The 13,210-nt window shown below is 32.5% G+C and overlaps 1 protein-coding gene across 1 annotated transcript; it reads right to left on the bottom strand.

Moving 5' to 3' along the window:
* Positions 1-4,200: 4,200 nt before the first annotated feature.
* On the bottom strand, positions 4,201-13,210 carry LOC111708260 (early growth response protein 2b). The gene is made up of 3 exons (XM_023481585.1): positions 12,462-13,210; positions 5,221-5,371; positions 4,201-4,814 (listed from the first exon to the last, which is right to left on the bottom strand). The coding sequence occupies exons 1-3, from the start codon at positions 12,793-12,795 to the stop codon at positions 4,430-4,432; spliced, it is 870 nt and encodes a 289-aa protein (XP_023337353.1). The 5' UTR covers positions 12,796-13,210; the 3' UTR covers positions 4,201-4,429.

The following is a 13,210-nucleotide window of genomic DNA, read 5'->3' as shown; positions in this document are numbered from 1 at the left end:
ATTAAAGGGACTGTCAACGTAATTTCAAGTGAGCCCCAATTTAAAAGAGTTGCTTGCCTGATTCACAACGGTACCTTTTAAACTCTTATCTGAGCAACATTAAGGAAGAAGTATATTGCCGTTTCTGGAAAATCGTTTTGAATTATGACAATTTCTTTTTGTTGTCTTTTCTGTACGGTGAAACCAAGATGGTATATCATGAATTTTTAGAAAGAAAAACCAGTTTATCTTAATCATTTTTCCTAGGCCGAAAGTTTAGATGGTACCTAGAGTGAACCAGGCATACCCCTATTTAGTTGGAGGATCGCTTATAATTACTTTAACAATTTCTTTCCGCAAACCTTTCATTTTGAGAAATTCCAGATTTAGAAATTTCAAATTGAGAAATTTCAAATTGAGAAATTTCAAATTGAGAAATTTCAAAATGAGAAATTTCAAATTGAAAAATTTTAAATTGAGAAATTTTAAATTGAGAAATTTTAATTTGAGAATTAAAGAATGCCCAAGAAAAAGTAACCACCTCTTAATCAAACAGACATTTATTTTATAAAACTTTGTAACCTCATAACTCCTCCAGTTTTTAATTTACACTTCAGATTATTGAAGAGGGGAGAATAAGAATGTTGAGAATTTTTTTATTTTTGTTTTGATTCAACAATATCTTGAATAAGAATTTTGATCATTCATTAACTTTTAAGGAAACGAAATATGGTTTAAAAGGTGAAAATATCCAATTAGTGAACTTAGAATGATTTCTTTTTGTGCTTGACTTTTAAGGAAACGAAATATGGTTTAAAAGGTAAAAATATCAAAATAGTGAACTTTGGTTGATTGAAAACACATTTTTAACTCAGATTATTAGTTTTAGTTTCAAACTACTGAAATGAGTATATGGCGTATAAAACTACAATTTGAAAGAGAATATCAGTAAAGAATTCAATATTAAAACTTTATTATTAAATTTAGTTTTTTTTCTTAAAAAAAAGTTTTCCAAAATTTGGTCAAAATTTTTTTTTTTTGGAAATGTCTTCTTAATAAATCCATGTTTTTTGAAACTAAACTTTTACTTAGGTCAAATTACGTTTTATGAGATGAGACCTTATTTCTATTTTTCAACACTTCGTACTTAGTTTCCAAGGGCAACATTCCGTAATTATCGTGGTTTTATTGCATATACTTGATCCACATTTTTCCACGACATGTTGACCTTTTCAGAAGCAGGGAATTAATGAGAACTAACTGCACTCAGAACATTTGTTTGCGTGGAGCATAGATTAATTAACAATAACAGATAGAACACTAGATGTCGTCTTTTAAAGATTTTGGGGGGTTTCGTTCACAATAACCCTGAGGCAGAAGCCTAAAGGAGTTACGCGTATGCTTTCTCTCTCTGTTTTATTATTCAACACTCCAATCGCAGAACCCCTTTGAGCTTCTGCCTCATGGTTATTGTGAACAAAAAAAATCCTAAATCTTGAAAAGGCGACATCTAGTGTTCTGTATTTTTATTAATCTATGGCACCGGGATTCAGTTAGAATAACTTAAGAAACATTTTTAATCCAATTTGCCAACAGGAAGGGATTATTTATTTGGTTTAAAGTTCCAAACACATATTTATATATATAATATATATTATTATTATTATATTCATGTTAACTCAGACCATTAATTTGCATTGAATACTGTAATCGAATTTGCCAACAACTATAGACTTTTGAATGAGTTTAAATTATTAAAAATATTAGTATCCACCCCATATTTAGATATTAGGGTTATATTCATGTTAATCTTTCGCCCCTAACTAAAAATTTTTAACTCAACCCCATAAATTGAAATTATAATTACAATTTTCTCCAAAACTTACAAATTTTAACTTATTAACCATGAACCTGAAAATGATGACTGAAACTTATACAATGGCTGTCACGTTATATCCGTAGATTATATCCACTTTTTTCTATGAAAAATTTGTATTAGCGTAATTATAGATGGATAGACTTTTCAGCTTCTCCCAGTATTAACAAAACTGCATAAAATCCTATCTGCTTCTATTATCTTTCATTGCTCGTTTCTGAACTTTTGGCAAACAAACTTAGATTATATCTTTATATACAGTTGGACCCATAAAACTGTCGAGTAGTAAGACGACTGTTAGACTTGTTTAAAAAGAATTGATTTGCAGAAACTTGTAAGACTAGTTGTTTTATATAACGTTAAATACACATAGCTTGCTTATGTGTCTTCTTCGTTTTCCACAATTTGTGGGTCTCACTGTATGATTTCAAAATTAAGCCATGATTGTTTTCTTAAAATGCTGTTTTCCTAAAAAAGTATTCCTCATTACCACACTCTAACATTTTTCATTCTCACATAATAGAAAGAGGCAAAAAATTACAAATTTTCAAATGAGAAACTATTAAGACTCGACTGCAACTGATTTTAGTGTAATTTACAAATATTCAAGGCTTCTCAATAACTTAAATGTTTAACGTTGAACAAAAATATAGGTTCTGAAAATTTGCTTTCTTCTACTATATCCAGAAGATTTAGACCTTTTTTTCTAGAAATAAAAAGTCAAAGGAATGCACTTACTCAGCAAGCCATCTTTTTATATCATGTGCAGATGAATTTTCAGGATTATATATTGAGATTTGACTAGTATTTAGTTTTATACTGATAAGTATTTCATCTTTCAGATGATAGAGCAGTTTTTTTTGCATAAACAGGGTTGGATATTATTCAAAAATAATATGACAAGTTTAATAATTATTTATATTTGATGAAAGAACTCGAGATTTTGAACAGTTTATCTGGTACATAACATTTCCATGCTAAAGTACGGTACAAGGGAAATAGTGGGCTGTACATACTAAAGTTGGACCCATAAATTTGATATTAGTAAGACGACATTTCAGTAAAATTATGTGTACTTAAAAATCAACTAATTGCTGTGTTTTGTTTACATTGAACTATTTACAAACATAACTTGAGTCTTCCTAATCCACAGTTTCATGAGCCTCAACGTAGTTATTTATGGTAACAATATTAGAAAAGGTATTGCAAGCACATATTAGGTCATAAAACATTATTTTAGAATTAATATTTGATTTTAAATCATGACATGTTTTAAAAATAATATTGTCTTTTAGGGTTTTTGGGGATAATAATTCAACTAAAATAAAACTTTTTGAAAAAATTAAAAAAGTTTACATTTACGCCAATGATAAAAAGTAGTTTTTGGGATAAAGCAACTCAAAAGTTATTTCTTTTTATGTTAACCCTATTCCTGCTGGGGAGGGTCAATTTAACCCCCCTCTGTAGTTTTTTTACATAACTCAAAAAGTATTGGTCTGAGGCTGTTGAAATTTTCTGACTTTTCCTACATACCCAAAGCCCTCCCTTTAGGCCTAAAACAGGGCTTTAATACTAACTGCCTGAGTCCTCAGGCACACTGCCTGAATGACTGCTTTTTCCTGTAACAAACTAAATCTTTGTTTTGACCCACTTCCACTTGTCACATTTTGATAAAATTTAGCTTTTTGGAAAGCCTATGACATAAGGAAATGAATTGCACAAGTTTTGCGAAAAAAATTGCAAATTTTTTGCAAACAACCTGTCAAAGGAAATTTGCACATTTTTAGTTTTTCTTGATTAAAAATCAGGTTATTTAAAATTTTGCAAAATTGTTTGCATATTTGAAATGGCATGGTCAAGGGCTTTTCAAAAATGTATAATTTTTCATTTTTTGGACAAATTTTTTTTGCAAACATTTTTACTATATAACTGGATTTTGCGATAATAAATTCAATTTTTGCAAATTTGCTAATTTTTTTGCAGATTCTAAAAGTAGAGTACAAGAGCTTTCTAATGATGTATCATTTGTCATATTTGGACATCAAACATGGGATTTAGAGGGGGGGGGGGTCAAACTGACCCTTCCCCAGCATATCCTGGTTTTCAAGTACCCCAGCAGAGATAGGGTTAATAACTTGTAAAAACCTAATTAATGAAACTTTCACTTCAGTGTTAAGTTGTTAATTCAGACTTAGTTCAGTAATTAAAAGATCAACCAGCGTTACAAATAATCTTTAAAAAGTTTAAACTTAAACCTTTCTTTTGTCTCGACGACATTTAAACTTGTTTTCTGTTTAAAATTTCTGTTGCAAAAAGTTTTTTTTCTGACTAGAATAGGAGAATAGTTTAAAATTTAGATATTTCATTGAAATTTTTTACATAAAACAAATTTAGATCCACAGATTTTTTCAATTCTATGATCGTAGGTTTCTTGTTCTAGAACTGGTTCTATTACCAGGAGTTTATAGAACTGGTTTTATTACCAGGAGTTCCTAGAACTGGTTCTATTACTAGGAGTTTCTAGAACTTGTTCTTTTACCAAGAGTTCATAGAACTGGTTCTATTACCAGGTTACTAGGGTGAGGGTAATCCATCACTAGTGTCTGTATTTACCCCTGTACTGTGTGACCCCTGATCACCTTGTTCTCTCTCTCTGTATGTCCCTGATTCCCCCCTGCAGTTCCCTGAATTTCCCCTGTAGGTCGATATATCCCCCCCGGGAAAGTATCTGACCACCACCCCTGTTGTTCCTGAGGTGTCTACCACCATGAGAGGAACTCCTGCTGAGTTCTCCTCTTTTATCTGATATTGATCTTCTCTTCTCCTTATTCCATCCTCGTTCATTCCTCTCCCCTCATCCATCCTCTTCTCCTCCCGCAACCCTCCGCTCTGCTCCGACTGCTCCAAGATCCGCATCGATAATTCAGGTTCAAAGTATGGATGTCTCTTTGTGTGTTTACTAAATAAAATCATTTAATTTTGTATAATTCTCATCTTTATACAAAATGTTTCCCACAAATAATAAGACTTCAGAGACGACAGTTCATATTTTTCCCATGTTATTATTTGCATTCATGGTTTGTTGTTATTGCATGTCCACGTGGTTGTGTTTATCAAATCAAATCAAATCAAATATTGATAAATTCTTTAAGAACGTCTTCAAATCTGTCGGTAACCCCAAAATGTTTTTAAATGTCTATTTTTAAAAACTTAATCAAGTATGCAGTTATATTTTTAAATTGATATCGGAAAACTTTTTTCATAAACTTTTGAGGAGAAAACAAAATTCAAATAAAGTTCTTGAAATTTATTTTTTCCCAAAATCTTGCAAAATGTTTGAAAGATCTCCTCTCTATGTTTATTACCTAAGATGATCTGAGCGCATAAACCTCTTGTTACAGACAGGACAGATAAAATTCTTTTCTCCGGTATGTGTCCTGATATGACGAGCCAACTCATCAGATCTTGCAAACCTTTTCATGCATCCTGTCCAGTTGCAGGGGAACGGACGTTCTCCTGGAACAAAATTTAAATACTAAATATGATACAGTTTAACCTGACTTCGGAGAAATCAAAAGAATTTATAAAATGTCGTCTTGATAATTTTTCAATGGTTCCATATTATTTCACATAAATCAAAAATCAAAAATAGCCATTAAAGAGCTCCGTGTAATTATTCAATTAAAAATGTATATCTGCGGCATTTTATTATCAGTAGGTTTTGAAAACGACATTACCTAAATTCTTTCAATTTCTCCAAGGTTCTGGGTTAAACCAAGGTTAAACTGTACTTTAGAGAAGATTTAAACATTGTCCTTTAATCTTTTCTAAAAGCTTAAAAATACTCCATTTCTGTTTTACATATAAAAACTTAGTTTTTGTCACAATCTCTACTTTTCTAATCTCTTTATCTTTGCTACCCAATGTCGTAGACCTTTAATATTTCAAAATATGAATTCTGTTAGACCAAATAATCTAAGTTTGAAATAAAAAAGGTTTATATCATCAGATTGTAAAGATATAGGGATTAGACAGATTGAGTTTGGGATTAAAACTCAATTCCTTTCATTTATTCATGCAAAGAAAGATTCACATTATTCTCCAAACTTAAGGTTAAAAGTGTTTAATGGCCAAACAAACCGAATAACTCGATATATAAACGTTTTTGATATTTTTACTAAATAAGCTAATCGATATAAAGAAATATGGTATTTTTACCGAATAAGCTATAACTCCATATAAACTTTTTTGATATTTTTACTAAATAAGCTACTCGATAAAAGAAATATTGTATTTTTACCTGAGCAGAGTTTTAATTATTTGAAAGTTGTTTTGTCTCTCTGAAAGCCCACATTTTTTATGAAAAATTTTTATTTTTATTTTTAGATTTTTAGTCAGGTTGGAAAAAAGCAACCAGGTGATATATTTTGTTGTAAAATCATTTTCACGTCTTACGATCATTTACATCAAAAAACATAAGAATAACTTTTTTATTTCATAAAAGTATCAATGTTTTCTGTTCCGACTGAAACCTGAAGATATTTTGTAGTAAGAGAAAATAAAGGGGCGGGTCCTAGTTCCTGTTTGGGCGTAGCTCTACTCTCTCTCTCTCCTCTACAGGGCTACAGGTTTATATACACCATACACCCCCCCCACCCTACTTACCCTTCACCTTGCTATCTATCTATCCTTCTTCCTATCTTTCTTTCTATCTATCTATCTCTAATTTTCTCCTACACCAATGCTATTATAAACCATGAAACCCCATATGCCCGTTTTCTCAACTACCTAAATTTAACTATAGATTAGAGTTTCTCTTTTAACCTGACAATACAGACAATATTTACTTCTCTTTTCTCGTGGGTTATCATCCTTCCTAGTTCGCTGTGCTTCCTTCCTACTAATCCATCCTTCCTAGTTATCCATCCTTCCTTGATATCCATCCTTTCTAGATATCCATCCTTCCTAGTAATCCATCCTTCCTAGTTATCCATCCTTCCTTACAAGCTATTTATCCTAGTTCTTCATTTTGTCGAAAAATCTTCATCTATTAATGTATTCGACATATCTTTTTCCGATCTAAATTCCAGTCCACGCCTTTCCACAAACCATCATTTGCCCTGCCCTCCCCCTTACAAAGTTCAGAATCTCATACTGTTAAGTGCCCCTCCCATGTTCCTCCAACCTAGCACCTGTATTGCCACACCCACCCTAACCTTAACCTCCCGCTTCCCTACATTATACCTTCCTTCAATACCCAATACTTTAAACACTGTTTTCTTACTATTTTATACCCGTTTTTCCTCTCCATTGTTCTTTCTTCAATCCTTTTCATATTTTAATATTTTCTCTTTAAACCTCTTTCTCATCATAATTGCCATTTCTCCCTTTTATCTCTCAATTTTTACCCCTTCTACATTCTCTCCTTCTTTTAGACATTTTCTCAGTTTCCTTTTTACCAATGACTCAATTTTTTTTGCACTTACTCCTAATCCCTTACCCAGATAACTCCTACTTACTTACTTACTTACTTACTTACTTAGTTACTTACTTACTTACTTACTTACTTACGTGCTTGCTTGCTTGCTTGCTTACTTACTTACTTGCTTGCTTGCTTACTTACTTATACTTACTGACTTACTTACTTCCTTACTTCCTTACTTCCTTACTTCCTTACTTACTTACTTACTTACTTACTTACTTACTTACTTACTTACTTACTTACTTACTTACTTACTTACTTACTCACTTACTTTCTTACTTACTTACTTACTTACTTACTTACTTACTTACTCACTTACTTTCTTACTTACTTACTTACTTACTTACTTACTTACTTAATTACTCATGTCCCAATTATCGGGTCAAGATTCAAGAGGCCTCTATCTCCTCTATATCTATTTTTTCTCCCCTTTCTCCCTATTCCTACAACTTTCTTTTCTAAATATCTTTTCATCCATTTTATAGATTTCTCTTTTCCTCGTCCCCTATTATGTCCTTTTCTCCTCTGATTTCTACCTTTCTTTTCTGCCCCAAATATTTTTTTTCTTTTATCCTCCCATTTCTGCAATTTTCTTCTCTATATCTCTCCCCCCCCTTTATATTAACTGGTTGACTCATTACTACGAGACAGGAAGCTGTGTATTGAACGTGCAGACAAGAGGGAAATGTTTGTTTTAGACCCAACCCAACCTTGTTGTGGATTTGAGGAAGTTGGAAACAAGATTTTTAGATATTTTTTCAAATGTTTTTTTTACATTTCAACGCCATGATCAAAAACATCTAAAATCTGAAATTTTATACTAAGAGCATCACCATGAATTTAAGTTTAGTAAAGATGCCCTATGAAATGATGATTTTACCAATGATATTTCCACTAAATGTAGATTTGATTCATATATGTTTATTTGTACCTCCCCCCCCGTGGGGGGAGGGGGGGACTTCATGATAATTCTAAAAGGGTGCAGTACTCTGTGAAAAGTTTATTATTCGATGATTCTGCACAAACTGAAAAGTAAATATTTAAAATAATAAACCCTGTCCATCCTTTAGCAACAGTTTTTTTTGTCATCCTTGGAATCCTTCAACTCCAAACAACTTCTTTTGCAATCCCGGGTTCCTTAAAATCAATTTCTAAAATCCCTAATTTTCTTGAACTCTGACAATAATCCCAAACTCCATCTAATCCCTTGCATCCATTCACAATCAATTTTTTATGGATCCTTCCAAACATTGATCCCTAAGGAAGCATGTTGACCAACTTTCCCTGAATTTATGAGCTTCTTCTCCTGTTACTATAAACATAATCTTCTCCTGTTACCTCATTATAGGAACTGTAAACATTATATTCTCCTGTTACCTCATTAAAGGAACTGTAAACATAATCTTCTCCTGTTACCTCATTAAAGGAACTGTAAACATAATCTTCTCCTGTTACCTCATTAAAGGAACTGTAAACATAATCTTATGTGACTCTCCCTTCATATATCCGATTCACAACTTAACAGTACCTTTAAAGGGTCTGTCTGATCAAGAATTTATGAAATATCCATCCTCTTCTCTTTTAAAATTGATTATTTTCAATTGAAGTTTCTTGATAAAGTGACTTGCCTTTTCTGATTCATTTTTACGAATAAACACCTTTCAAGCTAAAAAACGACGATATTTTCCACAATACTGATCATATAAAGGTTTGAAGGGTAAGTTGTAAATCGGACATGTCTCCTTTAAATAAAAGGTCACTTGAAATCACAATGACAGTCCCTTTATGTTTCTCAACTTCGTATCAATAATCTATAATTTCCTTCCTGTATCCAGGTTTATAATTACTTGGAACCGTACGTCTTTATACAAAGGATTGAGAGTCTTTGTCACAAACCCTGATTTTCTAATCCGTATATCCTTGCAACCCATGATGTTGTACACCTTAGATATTTCAAACAGTTAATTCTGTTAGATCAAACTAAATAAATTTAAAATATAAAAGGTTTACAGTCCATCAGGTTGAAAAGATATAGGGATTAGAAAATTTCAGTTTGTGACAAAGCCCTAATTCCTTGTCAATATGTTTCCAGTTATATTTTCTTTTCCCTCGATTAATTGTTAAAAAATAAATCTTAGAAAGTGCTTTTCAGTTCTAAAAATTTAAATGTCTTGGGCTACAAAAAAAGAATATATGAATTAGTGAGGAAAAGTCGATGGCCAAGGCGTTGCGACAATATAAAGTCGACCCAGTCTTAATAATTGATGCAACTTTACATAGCTGTCTGATAGCATCAGATCCACTCATCCTCGTTGCATCAATTTGGATAAAGAAATAGCGATATATCGCGAATTCAAAGTTTATGGCTGCACAGAAAAAAGAAAAAGTGAACTGCATGCTCCTAGAGCATTGCTCTTCATGAACTGCATGCTCCTAGAGCATTGCTCTTCATAAACTGTATCCTCTTAGAGCATTGCTGTTCATGAACTGCATGCTCCTAGATTTAAATTTTTGGGAATTCCGATTTAAAACTTTTTTTAAGAAGGTTTAAAGCGCCAAAACTTTATGGAAACAAACTATCGAATTTATCCTAATGCGAGTTTAAAGGTTATATACCGCACAATACTTGATTAATAACATAATTGTGTTTACAAATGTATATACAACACTAATTTGATAAACCGTTTTACTGTTTATACAAACCTTTTATAAAAAGGAAGGAATTCGTTTTCTGACACACAAATTTTCTAGAAATTGTATTTGTGTAGAATAATTATATGTTGTTTTTAATTTTTATGCAGAAATATCCGCCAAAAAAGTTTAAATTAAATTTTGAAATAGCAATATAAAATTGAATTAAATAGCAAATGTGAATGTTTACAAAGCTCACCCATAAAACTCTGGAATAGGAGGACGGTTGTTGAGTTCAAATTATGATTATGAATAAATCAATGAAAAAAACACACATCATTAATGTAGTGTAAAGTGTACAAATCAAATAGGTTAGCAAGTACAATAAGTGGTTACAGAGAAATGAGCCGATCATACACGACGTCACAAGTGTCAAATATAACAAGGAAACGATATTTTCTCACTTTAGTTGACACGTTTTCCAAGATTAAATAAAAAGTGTAAAAAAATAAACTAAAGAACACAGCAAATTGCATTTATTTTATTGTATGATAAGCTCTTTATTAAAAACATAGAGAATAGAATATATAGAGAGGAATTTACTAGAAAAAAATGTAAAACGGCCATTTTGTTGTACTGTTTCCATACTGCAGGTGTACTTCACATATTTATGCTATATAACCTGTTGGGCCCTGGAATATCATTTTATAGAAAATCTAAAATTATTGTTAAAAGAAAACCAAATTATGAATTAGGCTGGTTTCATAATTGACCAATGATCATTTCACATAGACTCTATGCCTTCCACTTTACAAACGATGATTTTCCGTTATAACTATAAATCAAATGATGTTTTTATTCACCTAATTCATTATAAAGTTTGTTTAACAGTTTAAAAAATTCGAAATTTAAATGGATAGTCTAGGGAACATACTGTATTAATGTACTCTACTGCATATAATTTGTGAACATTTACATGATTTGTACACTTTTAACTCCCTTTCAGGCTGAAAGGGACTGAAAAAATTCATACCGAGAGATTCTTTTAATTCCTCTCTATATATTCTATTCTCTATGATTAAAAATTATCATTATTATTAATAATTTTTTTGGACACAAAAGCTGAGTTGACACTTCTGACGTCAGAATATAACTGTACTGAGAGTTTACAAATTCTAAGTTGCCATCTACTGTACTAGTCACTATTTTGTACACATAATACTTGTATGTTCAATTTCCTGATAAAACTTTAATAACAAAGATCAGAAAATATCAGATTGCTAAAATATCGTCTCCTTCTGCCAGTTTTATGGGTAGCACTTGACTTAAAGATAACATTGCTATGTATTTACCACGGTTATACAGTGATGACCAAAAAACTCTGGAACAGTAAGACGACTTTGAAAATCTAGTTTTAACTTTTAAAAGTTCAATAACCATGAAAAACAGCAATTGTGCAGTGTAAACAGACCCCTTTCACAAAAAAGTAATTTTATAAGTGTCTGGTAAAACTATCTATCTTGTAACACCATCAAATACACTTAAGTATTGCTATAATGTCGTCTTCCTATTCCATTGTTTTCTGGTTATCACTGTATATAAAATAATAATCTCAGTTTGTTTGTTTGGATGTTCGGTCATAACTCGAGAACCCCTTTTCCGATTTGCCTCAAATTTTCATTTTTATATTATAATAAAAAAGCTGGGTTTCCAAGCTCGCATAACAATTTAAAATTCCTTGCTATACGTGGCATTTTTAGTAAAACACACAATACACTTTAACAATTGAAAATGAAAACCCTGCATTCTAGAAAGCTAATTAGACATACAAATGAACAACCTCAAATAGATTCTAGTACAATAGATGGCAACGTAGAATTGGTACACTCTCAGTACAGCTGTATTCAGTCGTCACAAGTGTCAATTCAGTTTTTGTGTCCGACAAAATCATCAATAATAGTGATAATTTTAGAAAAAAGTGCTTTCTTACAATAAAATAAGTGCAATTTTATGTGTTCTTTAGTTTCTGTTTTTACACTTTTTTATTTAATCTTGGAAAACATGTCAACGAATGTGAGAAAATTTCGCTTTCCTTGTTATATTTGACACTTTGACCCAAGAAGAAATGACAGTCGTTACTTGATTCATATATGTTTATTTGTACCTCCCCCCCCCCTTTCCCAGTCGTTACTTGATTCAATTATGTTTATTTGGACCCCCCCCACTCCTCATTGCTTGATTCATACATGTTTATTTGGACCCCCCTCCTCCCCTTTTGTATCTATCAAAAGGTATACAAAAGTCAAAGGTTCATATATTATGAGATTGAAGTACACAAGTGCGTGTACATTATACATAAGATTAATTTGCTGTATGGCGATAACGGTACAGTAGTACACGTCTGTTCTCCATACAAAAAGTGCAATTTTCTTTGATTTAGAAATGAAAGTACACAGGCCTATGATATATGAGAAAGAATAAGGCTCGAATTACCTGTGTGGGTTCGTAAATGTGCCTTTAGGTGAGATGACTTGCCATACACCTTTTCACAACCTGGGTGAGTACATTTATGAGATTTTAGGGTTCTACAGGCTGGTCTAGGGGAGGGGGTAGGAGGAGAGGTAGGTCGAGGTACTGCCTCCTGTCTCACACGGGTTAAATCAGTTAATATCCTGGCTATCATGAACAAGGACGGGTTGGATCCCGGAGGTGACTCTGTCCTGAGACTAAGATCTAGCGGAGCAGGGTCAGATGTTGTCCAGGTGCTCTGGTAGGCCTGAGACATTGCAACCAGACATCGGGCAGCGAAATCTACCTCTGTGTCCATCCCTGAGCTGATGAAAGTTAATAAATAGATTTTTTAGTAGGTCACGACACACTACACCTCGTCTCTAGTCTTGTTTCTCTTCGACTGAGGAGGAAGGAGGGGATGGGAGAGGGATGGGCGGGGAGAAGCGCTACAGCTTAACTCGCCGGTATCACAGGCAGTATACGCCCCCTTTTATATATATTATACAATTCCACATACACTCCTCATTCCTCATTTCCGATAAATTCCTTTCTACAGGAATATTTCTATACTCCCCATTCCCTACACTCCTCTGCACTTCCATACTCTTCTCTACACTCCTCTTCACTTCTCTGCACTTCTCTACACTTCTCTTTACTACCCCTTCCCTACACTCCTCTACACTCATTTACACTCCTCTACACTATTCTACACTCCTCTACACTCCTATACA

The sequence above is a fragment of the Eurytemora carolleeae genome, unplaced genomic scaffold (assembly GCF_000591075.1).
Source record: "Eurytemora carolleeae unplaced genomic scaffold, Eaff_2.0 scaffold868, whole genome shotgun sequence".
Classification (NCBI taxonomy): Eukaryota; Metazoa; Arthropoda; class Copepoda; order Calanoida; family Temoridae; genus Eurytemora; species Eurytemora carolleeae.
Note: the sequence above shows the minus strand (reverse complement) of the source record. Positions and strands in the feature narration are given on the sequence as shown.